Source organism: Chelmon rostratus, chromosome 7 (genome assembly GCF_017976325.1).
Source record: "Chelmon rostratus isolate fCheRos1 chromosome 7, fCheRos1.pri, whole genome shotgun sequence".
Taxonomy (NCBI): Eukaryota; Metazoa; Chordata; class Actinopteri; order Chaetodontiformes; family Chaetodontidae; genus Chelmon; species Chelmon rostratus.
Window position 1 is genome coordinate 23738485 of NC_055664.1, and position 27101 is coordinate 23765585.

Below are 27101 nucleotides of genomic sequence, written 5' to 3' on the forward strand. Positions count from 1 at the left end.
TTCTCAGTTTCAGCACATAGACGTGATTCTCGACTGACGGAGTGAACAAACCGATCACAGACACGTCAACCTTAAAGTCTTCCTTAAAACAATGAAAACGTAGGTAGACAAATAAAGTTATTTTAATATTTTAATTATACAAGCAACGTACCACGTCCGTAATGTTAGCATAATACAATGTGACAATATTATGTTCCTCTTAGCAATCTTGGAATTTGGGATTCGTCATGATTTCCTGTTATACGCATGCGCACAGAGCCCTGTAAGCGATGGCGAAATTCCTGACTTTTATGCGAGGAGCAGGGTTGGATGGAAAGTTATCTCGATAAAATTGGCAATTAGGTTAACATTATCGATACTTGGCATCGTCACTATTGCTCGCTTGTTACTTCGATTTGTTTTAGGTGTCGCCAGTGCGAGCGATCGTCGTTCATATTGCGAGGACAGCACATCTTCATCTTGCTAACTATTAGCTAGGTAGCATTAGGAAGCTAACGCTAGCATGTCACATTTTGCCGTGTCTTGTGTTTATCTAGGTAGCTAGCAAGTTATCCGTCTTAAGTGTTGCAGAAAGTAGCCGGTCATCGGAGCTTGCTGACGTTCAACATTTCAGACAGAGCTTCATAAGAATCATCACTGTGCATCGGCGTGTCAGTCAAGACTAACGTCACTGCTGCTGTGTCGACTGACTGAGTGAGTAACGTAAGCTGCGCTATTGGTAATAACTCACTTGTGTTGCTGTCTAACGTTACCGTGAATTAACGGTGTTTCTTAAGGGAACTCGAAGTAAAATCTAAGGTTGTTATTTGTTAACTAGATGATTGCAGTGTTATGTGCAGGTGGATAAAGAACGGCAAAACATTACGCCAAGCACACACCTGTAGCTAGAGTAAACAATTGTCTTGGTTGCAAGGTAGCTAACCATGTTAACATAATGTTAGCTGTGTCAAATAAGGAGCCATACCTCCGCCAATTGACTGAGTGACGGGTTAAATATACCCGTGTTCATGTCTTTAGTTGGTAGACCTGGTGGGAACAAGGTGAAGGGAGTGATAGGGTTAGCTAAGTGGGTGACGCTAAGGCTAAGTGAAATAACGTTACATGCACTAAAAGGATAACCAGCTGTTACACCGTGTGAAGCTGGCTATCGTAGCAATCTTGAATCCTTGATACATTGTATTCGTCAATAGAAATTGACCAAGCATACAAAATTTCCAAATCATTATGTTCCATGTGAAGACTTATTTTTCCTTCCTCATTATCATAACATTGTCTTTGCCTTTGTCTAACTTGGCTAGACAGACTATCCTATTATTCTAGATATTCAGGGTGTTTTCCCCATCTCACCAAAACTGTAACTGAAAAACAGCTGTTTCGTCCTTATGGACTGCTCTCTCAGCCACAGTCAAATATGATGTACAGTCAGGGTAACAACAGGTGTTATCACAATTTCGATGTAGAAGTAATGTTTACTGTGCTGCAAAAGGTGTGTACTGTAGGCTTTAATGCAATGCAACCAGTGGTAGGATAAGATTGATATTTTCTGTGGTGATTTCTGATGATTTATCAGCAACCCTTAGAGTGACATCTCTTTCTAAAGAGGGCATAGGAGCAATGAGGGGAAGGTACCTACACAATCGTTTCATATTGTAGCCTTCAAAGGTAAACTCCAAGTACATAATAACTGGAGATAATAAAACACTTTGTAAATGCCCATTGACCCTAATCAAATGATTTCATAGTTGGAAAATGAATAATTAGCTCTCAGATCTTCATTTCCTGTGTGAAAATAGAATGCCCTATGGGGCTTCATCAAGTGTGTGAAACGTTGGTGGTTAGTTGTAAAGAGGAGAACTGCCTGTGATCAGGAATCCCTCCCTCATTATTTCTCCTCTCACTGACCCCTAGGTAGCTGTTGTGAGTGTGTTTTTAGTAAATAATTTTAAATTTGATCATGGATTTACTTAAAGGTGTCTTATGTTGTGGAGTAATATGCGATTGACTTGGAGGCCTAATAAAGGAGCCTGTCATCATCTAAGACAGCCAGGGATTCTAGGCTAATCTAATGTTTGGTCCTCTACTGCAGCAATAGTTCCCTTAAACCCAGTTCATTGACCATCACACTGTAAACTGACTTTGTTGTTTAAGCTTAAGGAGGGGAGGGGCTAAAGCTAACAGATAAGCCAGATCACTGTGAGGTTTAGGGGCGCATGCGCTGGATTGTAATTAGGTTCAAGGACACATGTTACATTTCTCTCATGGTGTTCTGTTGTTTTTGGCAGAATTTTTTGAAAATCATCTACTCATTTTGCAAGTTTTTTCACAAGTTGTCAGTCCTTAATGTGGCCCTTGACTTTTTAGTCTTATTTCATTGCAGTCTTAACCATGTCTTCCGTGGGTACTGTCATAGGGTTTGACTGGACAGGGCTTTATGTGTAATCCTTCTTGGTTGATATGCGTTCTTTGATTGCTTGACAGTAGTAGACAGTATATGCCTTCATGATCAGCTTTTGGATATTTGTGTTTGTTTCTTATATGAAGGAGGTGAGAACACATTGGACAACAGTGGGTACTTGTACCTCATGAAGTCTCTTTTTCAATTGAAGGGGTTAAAATTTTTTGAATTTACTAATTTTGTCCTGCTTTCGCATCCATCATTGAATGGACACTTTACAAACCTACGTTAACCTAAACCACGTGACGTTTAGTTTGTGTTTTTCTCACTCTTGTACATGAAATATATGTTTATTTTTAATCTACTGATGGGATAATTGAGTGCAGTGTTTTTTTTCTTCTCCTTTTTCCTATCCATTTGGCTTTTTTTGTACCCAGGCAGATGTGCTTATGTATTGGTGTGTCATTAAAAAAAGCAAATTGTTTTTTCTAATGTTTGTTGGAAGGGAGAGCTTTACTGTATAAGACTGAACAGTAGCATACCAATCTTTCTGTGATTTATTGTTATAATAAAGTAACTTAGTTTGCTTTATCTCAGCAAAAAATGAGAGACACTGAGAGAGGACCTTTGCATCACATCACAGTTCATTGATGTCTTACTTGTAGACTGCTCGGGTAAGCGTCTTTTTGAGTATATCTTGGCTCATGGCTTGCCATATGATTTTAGGATTTTTTATATGGACTGTGCAAGATCCAACCGGGAGTAATAGACAACATAAGATAAGATCAACTTTATTAATCCCGTGCTGGGGAAATTTTGGTAACATAGACTTCCATAATGGCACAACTGGGAGTTTCCAATTACTTTTAACCACGTGGCATGCTTTTATTCTATAAAAGAAAACTGCCAGCGCATGACTGGTAGTGGAAAACAGTTGACATGTTTGACAATTAATCATGATGTGTGTCAAATTTCCACTCAGTGCCATATAGCTTGTCACTTTGTCACTGTGTTTTTAACTGAAAAGAGTTGTGCATTTAGAGGTTATGTGCCTCATGCCTGATGTCTTGTATACTAGTGAAGGCAGAATATTAAATCACTAAATATAGACCTCTCTGTCATTATTAAACAGGGAAAAAAATCCACCAAATGTGTCTCACTGCCCAACAGTCATATCTAAATAATATTTTCGTTATCATTTTGAATGAAAAGTATTTGTCACTCTGTCATATTATTTATATTGACTAAAATGCTTTTAACAACTTGTAGTGATCAGTGTGATTCTGCCTTTTTCTGTTTTATTCAGTTTTGTCTTTTAAAAGGAGTCACATCCCAATGTTGTAAAAATGTAGGTTATGATGTGCTCATACTATATACTGGGAGAGGGGACAGAAAAGCTGCATCCTGAGAACATCCTGGGTAAAGGTGGCTTTTAGCAAAGGTCTAATGGCTGGTTTGGCGGACTCAAGATGATGATACCACATATCTTCATGGTATACTTTGTGCGTTTCCATTGATGGCTGTGTTGTTGTTGCAGGAGTACCTCTTCAGTGGTGTGAATGAGGGAGACATGGCAGACCACACCCCACCTCTGGAGTCCGGCCCGCTTCTCAGCCCTGAACTCCCAATCCTGGCCTCACCACAGCCCCCAGCCATGGTCAACGGGGAGGGCCCCCAGCAGGTATGCTTTGACCCCTCTCTCTCTTTGTTATTAGTCACACTTGCTGAAGCAAGTCTATTGTGCCCAAATTGACTTTGAGCAATCTGCCATGTAATTACAGCCAAATGTTTTTTTTAGAGGCGGTGCCTTTGGCTTATTTTGTCTGCCCTGACATCTTCAGCTGTTGAACTGTTGTGTGTCCCATGTAACTGCGGATTCAGTTGACACCACCATACAGTATCTACCTCTTGTGAAACCTGATGCGTTTCATGGCTTGTTTCAGGTGCTAAACAAAATATGCAGATATGGTTTTTACTCAGATAAGTATTGAAACAGCCCAAACGGATTTTCTGTCCTTTCTTCAGCTGCTAATGGAATGTATTTTAAAGGCAACAGGTGCTTGTTAGTTGTGAACCACATCTCTCTCGGTTTTGACAGCAGCCTTTGCTGCATGGGTTATGTGGTGATATCTCCACCATCTCTTGCCAGTATCAGAGTGACAAGCCAGGGTGATTTCCCTGTCATTTTGATGGTCATCAGTTTGATTTGCTTAAGTTTCCATGACTTCCTGGGAGATGGCATGGAACCTCACAGTGATATATTTTCCGTCATTTCCTCAGTCCTGTGCAGTTTGTCCAGATAAGACTTGCTAATATTAGCGCTGCCCTATAAACATGCCTTTCCAGCCATCTTGTTATTTTCCACAGTGGAAAAACCCTCACCTGAATCAGGTTTTGTTCACGTAGAGATCAGATTTTGCTGGTTGTGTTGGGCTGTGAGGGTGTTGTTCTCATGGAATTCGGTTACCTTACCACCTCCCACAAAGGTTACCTGATTATCTGTACATGTCCCCTGTCAGTCTTTACAGTATTGGATGAGAGCTGGAGGAATGAAATCCTGCTGTTCCTTCCTGGCTTACATCATTACCACCCTGCTGCTCAGACCAATTTCAGACACTGCATGTTTATGATCACTGAAATGTTCTGAAATGTATTCCTATGAGGAGGAATAACAAGTATCGGATAACACAGAGCAGTTACTGTGTTTTTTGGACCACAGCATGGTGACTTTGTTTTTGCATCAGAGGTGTTTGTGTATTCTTCTCAGACAAATCAACACCAAAATACATGGTCTATGATATAATACAGAAACAATGAATTGCTATTGAGCAAAGATTTTATAGATTATAATTATAGTATTGTATACAATTATTATATATAATTATGATATTATAAATGATTTTATTTATAAATTACATGAGGTTTGAATGGGGGCAGCTAAAAACAATTTTATACGATATTATCAGTGTCAAAATGACAAAAATAAATAAATATTTTATTTCAAGTGTTGCAGATCAATTATCAAAATAGATACTTGGGAACAACGGGCAGTGGTACACCAGAAAACATTTTGGGTAGTGCTCATCACATATGTATTTTCACTGAACTCATGCACAACTGGATATTGTGCCAGGGTCAATATAATCCGTCTGTATGCATAATTTTCAGCAATGCTATATTGTGCATGTCCTGGCAAATAAAAGGGCTTATTACTTGAGTTATTGTCTGGGTGTGAGTGTGCAGTTGCTAATGCTAGCAGGGCTGGCTTGCCTCATATTGACTTCTCCATTAAAAATTGATACTCAAGACAGCAAAATTGGGAATATTTAGAATAGACATTTAAGCTTTATGGAGTACTAAATATATATCTTAAAGTATGTTATGGTTGTTTCATGTTTTGCATGGTTCTAACTTCAACTCTGAAACTTTATATCTACAGCTTGCTGGTCTGTTGTGTACAGTACAGTCTGGGATGTGTTGTTTGTTGTTTTTTAGCTGAAGAGTGATGGGTCGCACAAACAAGCACATGTACTTCACGCTCAGGAGCACAGAGACTATTCTAATTTGTCATAACTGCGTTTTTGACATCTGTATTAATTGATCTTCGGTTCTATAGATATAGTCATATCTTTGATTCTTAGATCAGTTTTCTCAGCTTCTCTTTGCATACCTATTTTCATAGTGTGACTTTGATTGTATAAACCTTTTTATTGCATTACTCTTTAGAAACTGGCTCTAAATACGGTGCTTTCTCCTATTAAAGGATTTTTTTTAAGTAGGAGAGTTTTTAATACCTTGAGAGACACACACGACAAAGTAAATTTGATGTAAATTAGTTAACTCATTTCTTTGTGTCAGACTCTTGACTCCTGATCCTGATGGAAGAAGAGACATCCATTTTACATTGTTTTGATGTAGGGCTTTTTGACGATTGGTATTTGAGTGTTGCTGTGAATCAGATGCAGCTAATGTGTGCTGTGTGTCTGAGGAGGTGTGTAAATATCATGACAGCTGCACAGTAAGGAGCAGGAACCACTGGAGGGGTCTGGGCCCTGACAGAGAGAGGCAGGAGTGTGGTGACAGTGAAGAGGATTCACAGCGATGGCTGACCCCTCCATTTCTGACCTTTAGTTGGAGAAGCTGCAAGGATACCTCATTCTTTGTTCATGGTTTCTTTATCCCAGTCTTGACTTGGTATTAACGCTCTGTTGGACTGATTATCCTGAGTCAGAGAGGAAGCTGTTGTCTTGAGGTCATTACCTGAGATGATTTGTTTTTAGAGATGACTTTTGCTACAGTATGATTCACTGCTTCCATCCATTTAAGCCCCCCTCCCCTCAAAGTTTTTCCTGCTCTCGCAGTTTGGTTTGTAGCTAAATTGGTAACAGATGAATCAGTCTGTTTCTGTCAATGTTTAAGCCCAGCTAATGGCTTATGTACTTACCTGTTATCTGTGCTGATGGGCATGTATATTCTCTTGCATTCTGTTCATTACTCTTTTTCATTAGACCTGCCACTGTTTTCATGTTCTTTGCGCTTGTGCTTTTTATGATCTTCTGTTTTGATGGTTCTTAGGTCTGTTTTTGTAACCTGACAGACTCTTAATGATAAAATCACCTTTGAGCAAAATTTGACGTTAGTAGAAATGGTTCATTGGCAGTTATTTTCGGTCCCAGTCATTTCAGTTACTGTCAAACCCTTTCCTAAGAATCCTCCAGACTTTTGGGAAATATGTATAATTACAAAAAAAACGCAGCACTTTTGAGAGATAGCTGAGAAAGAGCAGTGAAAGGAGGAGTAGGTATCTTGTTTTGCAGTTGTTTTGAATTTCCTGTCTATACTGACATGTTATTTAAACATCATCATGTCTTTTTTTAAATCATCTCTGACCTGGCCTGAGATTTAAAAAATCAAAAACCTACTGTTTGCTCTGGTTGTGTGAGAGCACACTCAGCATTAAGTAGTAACTCCACAAATTGAACAGGGAGCACACAGGCATGAGTGTGTGGTCTCCTTCTGGCTACATGCCATGCATGGGCTAAAGTTACTGTGGGATAGTGAGACTTTACTTGACTCAGCTGTCTTTGGTGCTGGCCTTGTATGCTGTGGAGTTGCACCGATACAGAGAGCGTTATCGGTCCAATACTGACTCAAATGGCAGGATCGGCTATCAGTGACAGTGGGCTGATCTGATGTCAGATTCCATTCTTTTAGTAAATAACAATTCAGTACATTTGTATATATATGTATTTATTTGTTATATTATGTTTTACAAAGTTAGGAAAGTAATGTTGAAGTCCAGCCTGATGTTGCCTTCCACGTAAAAGAATGATCCCAGTCTCTTCTTCACATTGAGGCATACAGCTTATTGATTTAATACTGGCATTGGATCATTACTCGGTATAGGCTGAAACCTAAAGCACAAGTATTGGTATCAGGACTGAAAAAATCAGATCGGTGCATCCCTAATTGCCTGACACAAGAGACAGGGCCTTGGACAAGTGCCACTTCACAAGTTACCAGAGGTCCTGAGATATTGTGACAAAAATGCAGCCCTCTCTGCTTTTCTTCTGGTCGGCCACTGAATCATCTGCGAAAATGGGGGTGAGCCCACTATTTGTCAGCTATTGTGAGGAGGTGGGCAGTGCATGACTCAGCAGTGTTTTGGACACTTTCTTCTAAGCCAGTGAGACGCAGGCCCTGAGCTTCCACACCAGGTTTATCTTTATGAATTATTCCAGACTAACAAACACTTTTTTACAACTATTTTACTTTGTCTGGTGCTAGCTTGTTGGGTACCCAAACTCCAAAGAGCGTTACCTTTATCCAAGCGTGTTTGTCCTCGTAGCTTTGTTATGCACTTTTTTTTAATCTCTTTTCTTTATCGCTGAAAAAAGTGATCACTTTTCGTATTTATGAATTGCCTCACAGGCCAGAGGTTCCCCACCTCTGATGTAAACATTTCACTTTTACAAACATGCTTTATCCGCTTTAACAAAACAAGCTGGATTGCCCCCTGACTTATTAAAATAATGCCGTCATTGCTGGTATGGTACCGACAGCATATTTTGCAGACCTTCTCAGTGTTTTGTTCTCACTTTTGAGATAATAATAATACTAAGATTACTACTAATAATAGTAATGATAATAAAAAGTGCTTTACAACAAGTGAATCACATGCTTCACACAAAAGGAGAATAAAACCCACTTCATAATAATTGGTAAATTAATGTTGAAAGTAGAATAAAGAGCATATATAAGATAAGATAACATGATATCCAAACATACAAAAACATTGTCATTGTCTATTCAAGGAGTTCAGCCCTCCCTTCATTAAGACAGGCGCACAGACGCTTTGACCTGCATACTGACAGGCTGTTGTCACATTTGTTTCTGCACCGTGATGAGTGAGTAAACATGTTCAAAGCTTTCATTGTTATCGACTTAATATTAACACAATCCCATATAGAAATCATTTCATCATATGTCAGCATTTCATTTCATGTACTGTTATGTCAGCATTTATTTTTACACAATGAATAAGTAAATAGTAACAGTCTTAACATTAATTAACCAGAAAATTATCAGAATGCTTTGGTAAAATGCCATTTTATGTAATGATAGTCAGAATAATAATACAAAGCAATCAAGCAAACCAATCATTATTAGAAAAATGTGTTCACATCAGATTTGTAACAGATTCACTGAATTGCTGTTTTGCATTAAATTGAAAAAAAAATGTAATCAGAATTTCCTCATCAGTATTTTGCTACTAACACTCTCTGGCTGGCTGTGAGAAAATAAAGGTTTGTAAAACCTGGAAATTCAAGAGGAGCACATAAGGCTTCGTCATTAAAAATAGCCAAAATATGAAAGTACCTGGACTTTTCCAAGGGCAGGTTGACTGCCCAACCTCAAAGGAACTTTGCCAGGAAGCTGACCTGGAACCCAAGGACAACTCTGACTGAAGTACAGAGGGCCTCAGCATCGATGAGATTCCTCTGGAAGGAGTACACGAAGTACAGCACTTCACAAATCTGGGCTTTGTGGTAGAGGAGCCTGATGGAAGGTACTCCTGAGGAGGAAGAAAAATCACGTGACTGCATGCCTGGAGTTTGCAGAAATTCGTTTGAAATTTTCAGAGGGCATGAGCCAAAAGATAATGTGGTCTGATTGAACAAAATGAATAGTTCAGCTTTAGTGGAGATCCCTGTTTTTCACCTAACACCAGCTCCACTGTGAAGCATGGTGGTGGCAGCATCAGGCTGTGGGATATTTTTTTACAGTAGATACTATAGTTATTAAAGGGGACACAGACCGGAGCCAAATGCAGACAAAGTCATGAGTACAATCCTCTTCATTCACGACTGCTTCATTTTAGTAGTTATCAACTACTCCCAAAAAGTAGTTGAGTAGGGCTCTTAAAATTGACCAAACATGATTCTGATTATTCCTTCTTAAAAAAAAAAAGAACACATTATGTCCATAAGAGGGAAAACCAATAAGAGAGACATACTGCTTCTACATTATGTTTTTTGAAAGATATACATACCTACACATCACAAAATAAACAAAGTTTGCAATAAATCTACTGTGTTGTTGGGTTATCTGCCCATTTCAGCTTGACTTGCATTTAATTTTCTGTCGATGAAAGTGACGTTATTTGCAGAGTTTCCAATTGGTGCCAGTCCACGTGTCCTGGATTATTTCAGACAAACAGGAGGCATTCTGGGCCCTATTTCCCCGTGTTTTTGTTTCCAGTGACTAATGGAGACAACAATTTTTGAAGGTCTTCCAGTGTTTAGTGAGAGTGCTGAAGCCAGTAGCCATGAAACATGCTGCAATGTAATCCCTCCAGGCGTTTGTGAACTGTGAATGTACGTCCACTAACAGTGTTTGATTTTGCAACTGACAGGTGTCTGACAACATTATGGAAAGGATCTCTACAAATATGGACCTTTTTGTTAAAGAGTAAGATCCATTTTGTTTAACCAGACGGGGCGGTGCCAACCTTGAGGGTAGGTGAATGAAATAGCAGAGTCCTTGATTGGCTCTGAGGGGCTGTTTACATGAGCCACAATCTGAGCTACATCTGAGATATTGTTTGACTGCAGTAACAGCACGGGGATAGCAGGAGTCTTTCCTTCTCTAAATACATTAACTTCTGTTCATTAACATGGCATAAAATAGAAAATCATTCTTGCAACAAATCTATGTCTGCTCTGGTAAAATATTCCTGTGCTGTTGATTGTAGCTGAGTGTTGGGACGCACAGCCATGTTTCTTTCTGCCTCTTGCTTTCGCCGCATGCCTGCTGCGCCCCACACTGCACAGTGTTAAAATTAGGCATGACAACTATGACTTGTCAACAACTACTACCCAGAGTGCCCCCAGCTGCATAACTGCTGCAGATGCATTGCCGTTGCTTTATTACTGCACCATGCTAAAACCACAGATGATTGGTAGTTTTAATACACTGCTCACAAAAATTAAAGGAACACCTTTTTCATTGGCCCTGGCATGAATTGAATTAAACCTGTCTGATAATTTTCTGGTTGGTTAAGCAGCTGAGGGCCTCGTTAATCAATTTCACCTGTATTGGTTTTCATGGAATAAACAACAGGTGCACTTCAGTGGCAACAATTAGAAAACCCTCAAAACAGGACTGGTTTTACATGTGGAGGTCATTTCAAGTTTCTCCCTCTTCATCTTTTTCGGCTGGTTTTCCACTCGTGCTGATTTTGGCTTGCGTAAATATCCCTACTGGCAGTATGAGGCGATTCCTTAACCCTACAGAAGTTGCACAGGTTGTCCAACTTCTCCAGGATGGCACATCCACCCGTGCTGCAGCAAGAAGGTTTAATGTGTCTCCCAGCACAATCTCCAGAACATGGAGGAGATTTCAGGAGACTGGTGGTTATTCTCGGAGAGCTGGACAGGGCCGTAGAAGGTCCTCAACCCCTCAGCAGGACCAATACCTGCTCCTTTGTGCAAGGCGGAACAGGCTGAGCACTGCTCGTGCCCTACAGAATGACCTCCAGAGGGCCACTGGTGTGAATGTCTCTACCCAAACAATCAGGAGCAGACTTCATGAAGGTGGCCTGAGGGCCCGACGTCCTGTAGTGGGCCCTGTGCTCACTGCCCAGCACCGTGGAGCTCGACTGGCATTTGCTCAAGAACACCAGAATTGGCAAGTCCGCCACTGGCGCCCTGTACTTTTCACAGACGAGAGCAGGTTCACCCTGAGCACCTGTGATAGACGTGAAAGAGTCTGGAGAAGACAAGGAGAACGCTATGCTGACTGCAATGTCGTTCAACATGACAGGTTTGGTGGTGGGTCAGTGATGGTCTGGGGAGGCATATCCATGGAGGGACGCACAGACCTCTACTGCCTAGGAAATGGTGCTCTGACTGCCATAAGGTATCGAGATGAAATCCTTGAACCCATTGTCAGACCCTACGCTGGTGCAGTAGGTCCTGGTTTCCTCCTAATGCACGACAATGCCCGGCCTCACGTGGCAAGAGTATGCAGGCAGTAACTGGAGGATGAAGGAATTGAAACAATTGAATGGCCTTCACGATCCCCTGACTTAAACCCAATAGAACATCTCTGGGACATTATGTTTCGGTCCATTAGGCGCCGCCAGGTTGCTCCTCAGACTGTACAACAGCTCAGGGATGCCCTCACACAGATCTGGGAGGAAATGCCACAAGACGCCATCCGTCGTCTCATTAGGAGCATGCCGCGACGTTGTCAAGCATGCATACAAGCTCGTGGGGGCCACACAAGATACTGAAAAGCATTTTGAGTGGCAACAATTAAGTTTTGGAAAAAATGGACTAGCCCTTAACATCTTCATTTCACTCTGATTTTACGGTGTCTACACAATTGCGCCCTCTGTAAGCTGAAAACTTTTATTTCCATTAAAAGACTTGGCATCCTTTTGTTCCTAAAACAGTGCCCTGTCATTATTGGTATAGATATCCAACTTCATATTTTGATCTGATGTATCTTATGTGTTTCTTTAAGGTGCTCCTTTAATTTTTGTGAGCAGTGTAGTTGATTATTCTATGAAAGCCCTACTTCATGGTAGCATCCTTATTTATTTGACATTTGGCAGGACAGTGATCCCAACCATGCACCCAGATCAATACTGGAATGGCTTCAGTCCTTGATTGATTCTATAATAAATCCTATTTAAAATCAGTTGAGTGAAATTTCTACAAATTTAGAAAGAGGTGGAGATATGACGAAGTCCAGGTGTACCAAAGTAGACATGTGCTTATCCAGAGTTTTATTTCAGTGGTTGAATAGTTATCGGAAAAAATAAAAATGGCAGATGTCATTTGGATGATCAGTTTTTCTTATTTTGTTATTGATATTATTCATTTATGCACCTGAAACAGATATCACCATGTAAAGTGAACATGATTTTGTCCCTTTTAAACAGAATATGCCATGCACGGTGTATGGCATATTCTGTTTAGGATGTATGATACACCAGTGTTCACTTGATACCAAGCTCTAGGTTAAAATCTGTCAAGAGTTGTTGGCGACGGTTCATGAGTCCATAGAAATATGCTGAAACATTGAGTGGAAACATGAAGGCTAATTAACACAGTTAACAGAAAGCTGGTTGAAAATACAGTGTGGCTCAGGTTTCAGATAACGCATGCATATGGCTGACTGTGTGCTTTGATAACGTTTTGTGGTTCTTCTCATAAATATATTTGAAGATAGCTAATATTTACACGACTTGCTACAGCATGAACATCTCTTGGAAAGATTTTTTTTTCCCCTCGTGTGTTTCTGTCCTACTATCCTGTCATGCCACGTTTCCAGGGGATCCTGGAGGGTGGAGGATCATCAGATTGCCTTGAATTATCACTGCACACGTAAGCATATGCCATCAGGTGCAGGGAGACTGCGTTAGTCCCTGGCTAGTTCCGACACTGGCAGGATTTTCCCTATGTCATTTGGCTACTGTTTCCTGTCCACCAGCTGCTATGTCACATCAACGCACAGTAAACAATTAAGAGGAACAAATAGTGAGGCACCTGAACTCTGAGTCGCCAATGGCTGGGAAAGAGCTAACAGCCATGAACACGCGGAGCAGGCCCATTCTCTAGGGTAATAAAACAGCAACCTGTGTGACAGTGTGGGCTAATTGATCCACGCTGTCTTTGCACAGGGTTAAATACAGCACATAGATGCAAATCTTTACAACTGTGGGAACAAGATATATTGGTTAAATTTCTGATTTAATTTTTCATTGAGTTTGTGGCTGATTTTCATTGTTACTATTCTCTTAAGTAATTGTTTCTTCCATCCAGCACTCTGTTAAAAAGATCTTCACTGATGTGAAGTTGACCACGAAATCATTGGAAATTACAGTGCTTAGTCATCCATGTCAAAAGTAACCTTTGCCGTGTCCTCGCACTGTTTCAGTGTCTATCGGCTTCCAAATGAAGTCATTGTACCGTAAACTAGTTTTTGAAAGTATACAAATGAAAAATCCCGTCCCCTCCCTTCAGGCCACTCCCCAGAACTCATGAACACATCTCTGCTGTGCTGGGGAAGGAGTAGTGAAGGCGAGTAGAGAAGGCGGGTGCTTTTAAAAAATTTATTAGAAGTTGTCATCTCACGGGGTGTGTACTGTACACCACATTGTCTGCCATTCTTGTGTGCCCAGCTCCCTGTAGCTTTCGCAATATATCTGCCCAGCCTCGTGGAAGACTCCAATCATGTGCAATGAGAGCACACAGGTAGGCTGGTACATAGGTACACGAGCTGGTAGACTAATTGTAGGCCTGCGACAGACAGCGATGCCACATTTTGTTTGTGTCTTGTTTTAGTCAGAAGTTTTGATTTATTGATTGTTGTCGGGACGTAAAGAGGATTTCAACAACAATTACAAAACAATGCTTTACGTGTAAATTCTAAACAACTTTAAATACATCACCTACTCTAGCTTTAACTGATACATGCATTCCATAGCAGGGGCTTGGTTTTGCTGGAGCTTGAATGAATTTTACAGTAGCACTGTAAATTCAGCTTTTCTAATTTCAACAACTTCTAACTCATTATTAGAGCTGAGCTTCAGGAAGATTTTAAAGCTAGTTTTGTTTATGGAAAAGGGTAACTGTGATTGTCGTTTGCCTCATGCAAGTGGACTTATGATAAGAGGAACCTCACTACTCTAAAAATGTGTCCTTTTTTGCTGCTAATTATGTGCACTTGTTTTGCTGTTTTGGAGCAAAGGAATCAGTCTTTATACCAAATATTTGGAGACAATACTGCTTAAGGACTTGGAAAACTAGTGCTTTTGCCCATGTTGAATGTCTGACATCAATGTAACATTATGAGGCAATTCTTTGAAATCCAAAGGTAAATAGTGAAGTGAATATTGCTGTCATTGTATAAAATAATGAAAGTGCCAAAAAATGTCTTAGTAATGTGTTCATGTGTACTGTTCTTTTTCTTCCAAAATACATTTTTGTTTCACAAAAGTCGTCATAAGTCTATTGTACTGGATCTTGATCATTGCTTTTAGCTGTTAGCAGTATTTATCTAATTCCTTAAGTCATTTTTTGTCATTTTACACAGAGCAAAACAAACCATAGGTGCACCTCTTGCACAGCAGTGTCACTGGTGCAGAGTATCTGTTAACTTGGCACATGCTGATCAAGTGATCAGCACTGTCTCTTTAAGGAATGATCCATTTAGGATGAATGAGGACAGATGTTACAGAAGCAGTGAATACTTGCAAGCTCTGTTTATTGTGTTGCTGTACAAATAGTGTCTCTGTTTTGACTGTCAGTGGGCTGCTTTGTGATCTTTGAAGACAGTAGAGAACTAGAGGGTGCAATTGTCACCAGCGCTGGAGCTCTGCAATTGAACTCCCACCACCTCATCTCCTCTCACATCGATCGGAGTATTAAGAGAGGGTGTATGGCATGTCGCTCTGTGAATGGGAGAGAGAGAGCCATAGAGAGTATGAGGGGGAGGGAGAGAAGGGAGGGAGGGAGAGTGACTGTAGCGTAGTCGTATATGTCAGCCTCAGAAGCTGCGTGGGTCGCTCAGCTCCCTCACGCCATTGTTGTTGTGAAAAAAGGCAGAACAAAGGACTCCCCACGCTATGGAACCCTTATACCTTTGCCGGCTCAGCTGAGCTATGATCACACCCTGATGGAATGCTATTGAAATTAACCATATTAAGGAGCGCAGCAAGCATTCACTGAGCTGGCACACAGTCAGTGACAGAGGCAAGAAGGAAACTGAATAGCAAACTGAGGCATCATCCAGTCCTGCTCATATTTTTGGTCCTGTTTTCTTGGGTTCATCTGCCTCCTTTTCCGGAGAGTGGCCACTGCTGATAAGGTTTCAATCCCTTCTCAGAAGGTTTGGCGTGGACATCGCTGTGGCTTATTTGTTGAAGGGGTTGTTGTGGATACTGATGGCAGGGAGGCTGCGCTGGAGCCAGAGGCAAGAGTGAACAAGCCGCCTGCTGCAGAGAGTGCCACTATGGAGCAGATGAGGCTGAACCAGGCTAAGCAAACATGAGATTCACGCCACACTTTCTGTGAAGGCTACATCCAGCACAACAGACTAAGCCCCATCCGCCTACATAGCTCCTGCTGCACTCCTCTCCTCTCGCCTGTTTCTTACTGGATTCTGTGCAGGAGTTGATGGAAGTGGGGGGTGTGAAGGATCAGCACCAGCAGATGTGTTAGCATCGAGGTCATGTGATTTTTCATGAGGGTTGGATAAAGTGGTGGGGGGTCTGGGAGACCCTGGAGCATCTGTGACTGCGTGAATAGCGACGCCTGAATGAGAAAAAGCAATGCGGGCAACAGTAAGTAGCAGTCAGATCTTTTGCAAGTAAAATTTCCTTCCGTTTGATTTTCTGAACATGCATTGAATGCCTCAGTACTGATTTCAAATGCAACTTCCAATGTTCAGATTACATTGGAAAAGGGAAAGATCATCCTCGGAGAGGTGTTTGCTTCACACAGAAGAGGGTGGACAAACAAACATGCACATGCATCCGTGAAGTGCCTTGATTTGATTCTATTAGACCTCACTTGCCCACCGCCACAACCACCACCATCATCTACATTTAATGCTGACGCTGCCTGTGTGGGTGTGTATGAACATATGAGCTTCTGTGTGTGACAGTCAAAGGGCTCTCTCCTCTGCCTGCTGAGCACATGAAGGGAGCAGTGTCAGAGATGGAGGTGCTGATGATTTCTGTGCTTGAAGAGAACCATAGCCAAAGCCCTTTGCCAGAGGAGTGTAGATTCTATGACAGCGACTTCCACACAAGTGAGGTAACGAGCGCCCACACACATTGCCGGGCAACAAAAACCAAGTTATGTGTTCTTTCTGAGTTTATAAGAACAAGTTAAGAGAATGCTTGATTTGAGGTGATTGGAGGGATTAGTTTCAGAGTCTTGATTTTCTGAACATAATCTGACCTGTTGATTAAGATGAGTGAAAAATGATTGTCTGGAGCTCTGTTAATAATTTTCAGTATTGTTTAGCTGTGACTTTGTCAGAAAGGTTGAAATGGTTTAAAATGTTTGTTCCACGGACAAAATTCAGCTTTTTCATGAGGCTTTTTCTCGTTCAGCTTCGATGCTCAAATCTCTTGTAGTCACAGAAGCAGCATGACTCAGTGTAGGGTAACAGTGCGTACCTGATATGTCCAACAGTTATGATGAGCTCTATGAATGGTGTGAGCTAGCAACAGTTTACAGCTGTAATTTTTATGGATACAGTTTTTAAAAAAAGCCTAACTGAAGAAGAGGACAGTTTTTTGCACATTACAACAGGGAGAAACAGTTAGAAATCAGGATTCTTTTGACAAATTAAAATTGTAGGCCAATTTTTTAGCCAATTTCTATTTTTTTAGTGCTACAAGTGGGTTGAAATAATAACTTCCTTTGTGTCCTTTTTTTCACCTGTAGGCAACATTTGTTGAATATTCCTGAAATGTGCATGTTGTTCTACTTGTAAATGATCACTTGTAAAACATAAAGTATGTCATCATTTCAAAACAGCTGCAGTTTAAATATTTTGTGTTGTGAAAGACACCAAAACCACAATTTCATGATTTTAAGATTTTGTTTTTAGTGGCATTATTATTAATCTGCACTGCTACTTAGAAACAGTCCAACGTTCTAAGGATGATAGTGTATGTGTTACATTCAGCACCTCCTTACACACATAATGTGCACTGTTGGTGGATTCAGTTGTCCTGGTATGGCAGTGGTTATTGGCGTTCACACTCACTTTAAAAAATATTCTGCTGAAATGTTTTTTGCCGTTTAATGATTGTTTATCCCTCCTAGCTAAAGTGAGAACCACAGTTAACACTGGAGACAGGCTTGTTATCACATTAGCCCCAGTCAGTCAGTCTTGCTCTTTGTTAATTTCTTTGGTTGATTTTGTAGCCCATACCTGCTTTGATTGACTTTTGTTGTCAGAAATATTGCTGCTTTTATTCACACCACAGCCATGGTGGTAAATGTTTACACGTGCAGAGTGTAAAGTTGTCCATGCTTCAGTTTGCTGTTGAACAAGTGAGAAAGTGAGCGTTGTTTTTGTTTCCCCACAGGTAATCCTGGTGCAGGTAAACCCAGGTGAGGCCTTCACTATTCGACGAGAAGATGGTCAGTTTCAGTGTATCACAGGTAAGTTTTGTTTTTTTTTTGTATAAAATGTAAATTTATGTCTTGTGACACACCATGTGTTTCTAGTCTTGAAAAAACAAACAAGTTTATATAATGACATCTGTTAGTCAGTTTATGGAGCACACCCTTTCCACAAAATTTCAAAAAGATGGTCAGTCATATGGCTTGACCATATGTTTTCCTATAGGTAAACAGTATATAAACATATGGTTTAGATATGCCAATATGCCAAAGCAACAAGATGAAGAAAAGCAAGTGGTAGTGGTACCTCCTAAATATGAAGACCTATACTTCGAGTATATTAGTGGGCAAAGCGTTACTGCTCCAGTCAGGGGTAACAACATATTGTCACTGTGTGAGTTTCAGGACATCGTGACTGCATGACAAACTTCTTGGCTCCTCTCTTTACAGGGATGCTGAAAAGCTCCAGGAAATATAAAGCTCACTTAAAATGCTTAGTACCCTGCTTATAACTTGATGTCTGTGGGAAGCTAAGAGACTTGTCTAAATTCATTACATTTTAACAAGTGTAAGATTATAATACATGGAAGCATAATCTGATTAACGGATCTAGATTTTTGATTAACTTCTTTATTTCCTGCAATAACTTTCACATGAATTCATTCATCTTTTTTTCAGTGTGTGCAGTGAAAGAGGGAGGGGGCTGGCTAGCATGCATTGACGTATTTTTACAGAAACGATAACAGGATTACAGTCATGTCTCACAGCTCCCAGACTGCTCAGTGACATAATTGCGTTTTGTGGTTCCAGCCAATATCGAGGAATGTGTTATGGAAGTGCATTTGTTTCAAGAGACACTGAGCTGATCAAGCGTGATCACATTAATTCACATGTCACATGTTTAATATGTTTAGTAACTTAACAAAAAGGAGCTAAAAAATTTTAAATTAATATCCTAGCATGATAAATAATAGGCAACGCATGTAGAAGATTACAGGTCAAACACAGACGCACAGAATGCTTCCTGTCCCCAGGAAATGTACCTTGAATTCAGTAACTGTGAAATGCTGTGCGCACATAAAAGCATCCTCTTTTGTTTTTATTACAACACTTCCCGTATTACAGAATGTGCCACCCCTGAATTTTTTCTCCTGGACTGTCTTACTCCCCCAAAACATAAATAAATCTTTATTTTTCCCCCCCGCTGATCTGCTTTCCTACCTGAATGCCCTTTGGCATGCTGGTCATCTTGTTTAATACGACAAATGATAAAATGAAATGTGCATCGATAGACAATCGTTATGTAAAATATGCACATGGTATAATTGCAGTGTGTTGGTAGAGGATTTGGGGCAGAAAGGCAGTGTTTTAGTAAGATGTGTTACACATTCATATTTGTCCTGATGGCACTCATTTCCTTTTCTTCAATTGTTGGTGATTGCACTGGCTGCGTGACAGCAACAATGAAGTCTGGTTCCAACACGTCACTGACATTGTGAACAGAAGACAGCTGGAGTAGTAGGAGGCAGAGCTGTGGGGCCATAATTGAAAACGATTATGATAAAATGTAGTTGCCTGGGAAAACATGGATCTGAAAATGATTTCCTTTGTTTGTGGCTTGCTCCACGGACATCCCTCCACGTATTGACATTTCTGTGAGCTAACGGGCCAGTCTTTTTTTTTTTCTCTTGAATGTTCAATTTGATTTCATAAAGAAAAGTAAAGGATGACAGCATGATAAAGGTTGTTGAGTGAATAATGTCTGGTACCCTTCATGACCACAGCACGCAGGGGTTTGACATTTTAGCATAAATTTAATGACCCATCCATAGGCTTTCTATCTCACCGTTGAGGGCACTGGTATTTCATGACTGTGGCCTTTGACTCTGCCTTACGACGCATATGAATGGGACAACATGCCTGCGGAATAAGCCTCAGGTATCCAAGTTTAGATGGGAAAGGCAAAAGCAGTTATATAAAATGATGCTGCCCAGGCAGGAAGCCATCATGCAGTTTTCTCACGCAGGGGCTCTTCTTCCTACTCCTGTCTGACTGAGCTCCCGCACCAGCCCCCCATTACAAGCTGAGTAAACCATCCTAATAGGGAGCGAGCATACATAGTCTCTCCATCAGAGGAGAAACAAAGAGCTGAGAGGTGCCACATAGATCAGTGTGACTGCTACTAACTGGCCTGTCATAGGGTGCACTCATCTCTCGGTGACGTGAATAGAGGGATGACTCACCGCTTGCAGTGCAAGGAGGGAGGTAGAAGAGTGTGTGCGTGCGGGCATGCATGCATGTATGTCCATGTGGTTAGTTGGTTTGGTTTGTTGTGTGTTCACAAAAACAAACTATCCCTGTTCACTGTTTTGTATGTGCATGCTTTCACCTGCTTTTACCCTGTTATGTACTGACAGGGACAGCATGACACAGTTGCAAAGCCAGGATGATCTCGTTTACACATGTTTTTCAGGATTTGCTCCATCCCACACCAATTTTTCTATTCAATCATGTATTTTTAGCAGCTGGATGTGCGTAATTGCTACGTGTTAGCGCCTGACAGACTGCTTAATATGAACAGACGATCTTGTAAAATGCAGTTTATAGAAGGCATTTGTCTTTTTTGATATCTGTCTTGGAGGAAGGGCCTTTTGCAAGGGAGCTTAATTAGAGTGGCCATTTAGCCTTCCTGCTTGCTATCCTTCCTGCCATAAGGGGCGTTCTGCGTGTGAGTTGACATGCCCTCATAGCTTCAACTCAGGCCCCCAGCGCTCCCTGGGTCAGTCTTTTCTCAACGTCTGCCACTGTGGATCTGACTAACTACTGTAGGCTGAATCACTGGCACCAAGAGATAGACCACCTGATAAGCTTGGTGATTGATGAGGCAAGTCAGCATCCGTACCATTGGGTTGATTAGATCCACGTCTTTGTCTGACTTAGCCTGCTGCTGATTTACATCACTGGGAATGATTCAGTCCCTAGTTGATGGCTTAAAGCACCCTCTAGTTCCACTGGGCTTATTCAGTCTGATAGAGATGTGTCTTCTCCCACAATAGCCAAGACAGCCATTCTGACATCTTGACAGAGAGCTAAAGTGTAAGTGCGTGCGTGCGTGCGTGCGTGCGTGCGTGCGTGCGCATGCACACCTGGCTCAGTTTGTAGCCATGTTGTCCTCTGCCTTTTCTCTTGTTAGATACTGGTCGGTCAGTCAGCCCATCTGTCTACTTGTCCCTTATCTCTGATGCCATAGCTGTGAAACACCTCATCTCATTCCTGATGGTGCTGCAGATGTGCTTAGTCTATTTTCTATCAGAGGGACTTGAAGCTGTCATGTCCCCTGTGCCTGAAACTGAGCAGCCAGCATGTGCACTGTTGAACATCTGACACTGTTTGGCGAGGGTGTATCCATGTGCACAATTGTGGGGCGGTTGCGTGTTTCCTCACCCCCAGCAACCTCCCAAACAAAACTAGCCGCATATGGTTCACATAATTGGACCGCAAATATCACACATTAGCCACATTAGCACATTATTTTTATACTCACCACCTCCCCCACCTAACTGCAAGTACATGTACACAAACATGCAGACGCACACACAGGCGCAGTTCATTCACAGCTTCTGCAGTGAGTAGCTCTAAGGATGACTGAGCTTGTGACTCATTCTCCCATTGCTGCGTTGATACTAAGGGGGAGGGAGAAAGGGTAAAGAGGATGATGGAAGATGATGAGAGGGAGTGGTGTTCAAAAACAAACAACCCTTGTTTTTCTTGTAAGTTTAGTTGGGGGTGGGATGTCCAGAGCAAGGCCATTTCATCTCCACTCAACTGTTTTTGTACGAAATTATCAACATCACTGGGTTTGTGAGGTTAGCTTCTCGTTACAGGAGGAGACAGTGGTTTTAGAGTGGACTCTTCATATCCTCACTAGAGCCAAACAATTCATTATTAAAAAAAATCCTTTCTCCATTTGTCTGGCTGAGAGCAGCAGCAGCAGTGTGATGTTTTGTAATAAGCATAAGCATGAAGCTCACTGATCCCCTCCCCTCCTGTAAACGTCATTCATTCCAGTGGGGCTGCAAGAACCGGGCGAATGCCTTAAAATATTCAGACAAAGTTTACTAATACCTAACACCAAAAAAAAAACTTGGCTATTCTCATTAAATTGTTCCGTTGTTTACTGCACAGCTTCCCCCTTAAACCTCTGGTTTGCAAACCGATCAACACAGAATGCCCTTTTTCTCTTTTTCCACTTTGCTCTCCTCCTCTATGTGCCTGGATTAGTGGCATTTCGATGCTAACTGGCATGTTGAGGAGACGTAGCTAGGCCAAGGTTGAGAATACACATCTGTGGCTTCGCAATCAACTAATAGAATGTTACACTTATTACAAATTACTACCCTCTTAATTGATGGAAGAGCTTTGCTGCCTGCAAGAAAAAATTGCCAGACTGTGCAAAAATAGAAGCATTTGTCACTGTGTCATCAGTAAAAATCAAGGTTAGGGTTTTAACTTGCAATTAGTACTTTTTTGTTTTACTGACAGTTCGGTACTTAGCCTCTTTCACTTGCTTAGCTGTAATTATTAATCTATGTCAGTAAGCCTGCTTGCCTGCCCTCTCTCTCCTCTTTATTTGTGGATGGAGACAATTTATTAGCTCTAATTAATAATCAAGCCTGCTCCATCTTTGTAGGCTCACAGTTCATCATTTTGCCATTGAGAGCTCCCGTATGAAACCACCCTGTCTTACTGTCCTTCTTCCTGTCTCACCACACTTCTGTTAACCCAGCCCGCTATATCTAGCTCATCTTCTCTGCTTCTTTTTATTCTCCGTATCTCATTAAAGGTTCATTTATACATCCGATTAAACCTGACAGTTCGCTTGAGTTTGTTTGTTATGATCTCGATCCATTTTCAGACAAGAGGAAACAGGTGGATGCTCAAAGTGGGCTTACCACCCCTGCGCATCTGAGTATGTATGTGTGAGAACATGTGTCTGGCCTTTGATAAGTCTCTCCCTCAGCTTTTTCACCCAACCTGAACTCAGGCACAGCGCACCAGTTAATCTTGGCGGCCTGCCCCAGTAGGAACGGAGGTGAAGACGGGTTATGTGATGTTGACGGGAGATGATGGTGTTCCCAAAGTGTTGCCTAGCCTCTGTTTACACTGCCAGAACAAGCAGCTTGTTTGTGGCTATTCTTGGCTCAGTGGCAGCCTGCCGTTTTGTGGAGGAGGACTGATGTTTTTCCCGTGGCTGCTTCCTCTGGAAGGCTGGCACTCCACAGCCACGTCAGCACAACCAATGCTCTAGTTGACTCAGGGGGAGGGGAGGGTGGGGGAGGGGGATGTGGCCTTTTCTATCTGATCTCTGTCAGCACTCGTGCGTCAGTCTGATGTAAAAGAGTGGGTGTTTTTTCCCCCCATTCTCCACCCTACCTCTCTTCTTTCTTTCTCTCTCTCTCTCTCTCTCTCTCTCTCTCTCTCTCTCTCTCTCTCACCCCCTCCCCATGTCTCTCAGATGTGTGTGGCTCCCTCATCCTCCCTCCCTCACCCTATGCTTTCTGCTAGTCCTCTTCTCCCTGTTCTCTGCAAGTCGGTACACACAAAGCCTTTCAGTCTAAATGGACAAACAATGGCATATTGAAAGCTTAATGTGATTCATCAGATTTCCTGTAAGTCAGCATTGGCTGCGCCAACTGGAGTTGCCTTAAATCGGTGATCACACAGGTGCACAGCGGCACCTGGCATAAGCACCACATAACTTATTAGTCTTAAAAGTGAGTGGAGTTAACAGTACACACTTTGAACTCCCACTCAAATGATATTGTAATCTGAAATCAATGAGAACTGAGGCACTGTGACTGCCTTCATTCAGGCTTGGTTCTCCCATGCTCCCTGAATTGAGATTCTGTCCTCGCTGACCCTTTGTTCTTAGGTAGGGAAATGACTCACTGCCTATCATTCTGCCTTGGTGCTTCAAAGCTCTTTGCCCTTTTTGATTTCAGTATAAGAGCCCTACCTGCTATCTGTCTTGTCCAATGAAGTTTATTAGCAGGAAGCCTAATATAGTATCTTTCCAATGATTTTTCTACCAACAGTAAGTAATTGGTTGTGAGACTGTCTGGCGTTGGATGGTAACAGTTTTAAGAAGAGTGCATCTTCCAGCCCTCAGCAGACAGTGACTAGAATGCTCCGATGGATTGGATTGGATTGGATTGTGTTTTACTGAGAAGTGTTTCTAATATGTTGTCTACGCTTGGTTTAAAAAATATTAGAAACACCTAAAAGTGTAGCACAATACAATTCAACAGCACCACAAACTTCAACCTCCAAAAAGCGCATGAAGTTGAATCAACACTTCTTTTAAACAGTTTTAGCAGTAACTAAACTTTCCAACCTTCATGAAGGTAGGATTTATTGCATGTCTGTTGTATCAGGCTACATCAGTTTTAACTAGGTTTATCTCACAAACAGGCAACTATCCGTATATCACCAATCACTTGTTACTCTCACCGAGTTATGGAGCCTCAACTCTGGCACCTGAAGGGGTGGTGCTAGAAGTACAAGTGGGAGGTTTCAGTGCATCATTACACAGGCCCAGCCTCTGTAGTCGTGGGCCCATTATGGCTGCTCATTTAGAAGTACCTTCTCTCTGCCTACGGCAGCTTTGAAAAAATGAAGGAAAACTCTTCCTCACACCGGTTGCGGAGAGGTCAGTGTTGGTTGTGGATCTTTTTTGCTCTCCTGCATGACATCTGGCATTGGGGCCCTAGTGTTTATGTCTTAGGTTTTTAAGAAGAGAAATGTGCAAACTTGGCACAGAGGTCCCTCTCTTTCTCTCGCCCAGGCTTTCTGCTGAGCTGTCACTTCTCTGAGCTGAGCTAAGCCGCTGCACTGGCCCCTACAACAGAGCCATGCTGGAAACTTTGTTGTTTCTCAGCACTTTTATAAAGTGGTCTTCTTGCATTTGCCAGTATTTAAAAAAAATGCATTTCTCTGCCTTCTCTTACTTATAGGTATTTGAAAAATGAAACAGTCATTGAAAATGTAGCTTGTTTACAGTGAATCGACTGTGGGGATTTTCCTCGTACTGAGGAAGCCAAGTGTCGTACAATGAGGTCTTGGTGGAGTTATTATGGCTGTCAAGGTTTATGGGAGTAAAATTCCAGTTATTATCTGTGTAGAGGGTTTAAGGTGACTAGAATTTTGAGTACAAGAATTGTATGAAAAGTATGAAAATACAAAATATGAGTATCTGTACTGAAATAAATGTCTTTCATTAAAAAGTCAAAGTACTGTCAGAAGACTGTGTCTACAAAAACGTTAGGAGACAAAGGAGTGCAAACAAAGCCTTTCCTCCAGGGTACTGTAATATTTAGAGTCTACTGCTGATGGAAAAAAGTTTTTTTCTGAAATATTTGTAGCTGATGACTTCAACATAAAGACCTATAGTACAGTTATTATTCAGGCAACCATAGTGTTTAATCATATTGAGTTATCAATTAAACAAAACTTTCAAATGTTTGTGTGAGCTTTAAAGTAGCTCTATTTATGTCGATGCATTTGTGTGACATAAAAAATTGGGTTTGATATGAAAACATTTATTAGCGGTTTGACCCTGGCTAGGGCTTCAATGAATCGGGCCAGACTAGGGCTGAAATTTCAGCCCTGTGCAGTCCCCTAATACTCTCAATACATTTACCACAGAGGAAACAACTGTTTGCCCTGAGGGAAAGTGTTTGATCCTGCTCCTTTTCTCTTCACAGGTCCTGCTCAGGTTCCCATGATGTCTCCAAATGGTTCAGTGCCTCCAATCTATGTGCCTCCTGGATACGTTTCACAGGTATCTATGGTATTTCCAGTGCAGTGTTACTGATTGGCATCTTGTCGAACTCAGGACAGCTTTGATATCTGCACTCCATGATCTTGTTTGTTTTTCTCATAGATCATAGAAGAGAACGGAGTGCGGCGGGTTCTGGTTTTACCTCAGCAACCAGAGTTCCACCCCGGGGGCCACTCCCCTCTCCACCACCCACCTCCTCCACCCCATGCCCACCTGCCTGCCTTCATCCCACACCCTGCCATGATGCCCCCACCACCCCACCTATACACGGGCATGGCGGGGGGCGTGGGTGACATGAGCTCTCAGTACATCTCCCAGTACCATCCAGCTCATATCTACTCAGATCAGGGTGAGTTGGAACCAGCAGTGTCTATTGTTATATTAAGATTTTATTTATTTGTTCCCAGCCATTTATTTGCAGAGTCGAGTTATATAATCAAGGCCTGAGTCAAACTGTTTAGTCTGTCAGTTTCTTAATCTTAGGGGGTTTACCTCAATACCTCCCTGTTTATTTGTATGTCCTTTCATATTAACCTGCAAGTTTGCCACTTTTTTGAGCTGCCTCTCTGACTGCCTATCTGTGTCTGTACAAACTCACAAGTGTTGTCTTTTTGTTTTGTCTCTACAGATTCTCACTCCCAACACGGACGCCCCCCATTTTTTCACAGAGATGACAGAACTAGCAAAACGTACGAGCGTCTGCAGAAGAAACTGAAAGAGCGTCAGGGAGGCGGAGGAGGAGGCCAGGTGAAGGACAGCCCTCCCCCTTCGCCGCAGAAGACTTGCAGCAGCCCCCCGACAGTGGACATTCACAATGGTGTCGGAGGAAAAGGGCTGGAGGTTGAGCAGGGACAGCTCAGCCATGCGGTTGCCGGTCCTGACAAGCAGACAGGCAGGGGCAAAAATGGAGAGTCAGGAGGTAAGAAGGTTAAAGGGTAGAGGTTTGCTAAGGTTTACAATTGGGCTGACACATGCATTTTCCGGATGTTACGAGTACGTTATGTTTAGGTGCTCGGATTAACACCTCATTAGCTGCAGTAGTTGAGGGCAGTGAGGGATCAGCAATAGGGCCAACATTATTTTTGATTGTTGAACTCTCATTAATCACGGAGTTGAAGCCTGCTACTTGGTGACACCAGTTCATAATTAGGGAATTACTGTCAATTTTGAAAATGGAGGGAAAAATAATTTCACCTTATGACCTCATGAC

General features: G+C 41.7%; 1 protein-coding gene across 1 annotated transcript in view; it reads left to right on the forward strand.

Annotated features, from left to right (window-relative positions):
- The first annotated feature begins 266 nt into the window (after positions 1–266).
- Positions 267–27101, forward strand: part of fndc3a (fibronectin type III domain containing 3A) — a 44777-nt gene continuing 17942 nt past the window's right edge. The window contains exons 1-6 of the mRNA XM_041940359.1: positions 267–693; positions 3933–4076; positions 18015–18090; positions 25815–25891; positions 25994–26240; positions 26520–26810. Coding sequence (XP_041796293.1) covers positions 3966–4076; positions 18015–18090; positions 25815–25891; positions 25994–26240; positions 26520–26810 — 802 coding nt within the window. The 5' untranslated portion in view covers positions 267–693; positions 3933–3965. The remainder of the gene's footprint in view (positions 694–3932; positions 4077–18014; positions 18091–25814; positions 25892–25993; positions 26241–26519; positions 26811–27101) is intronic.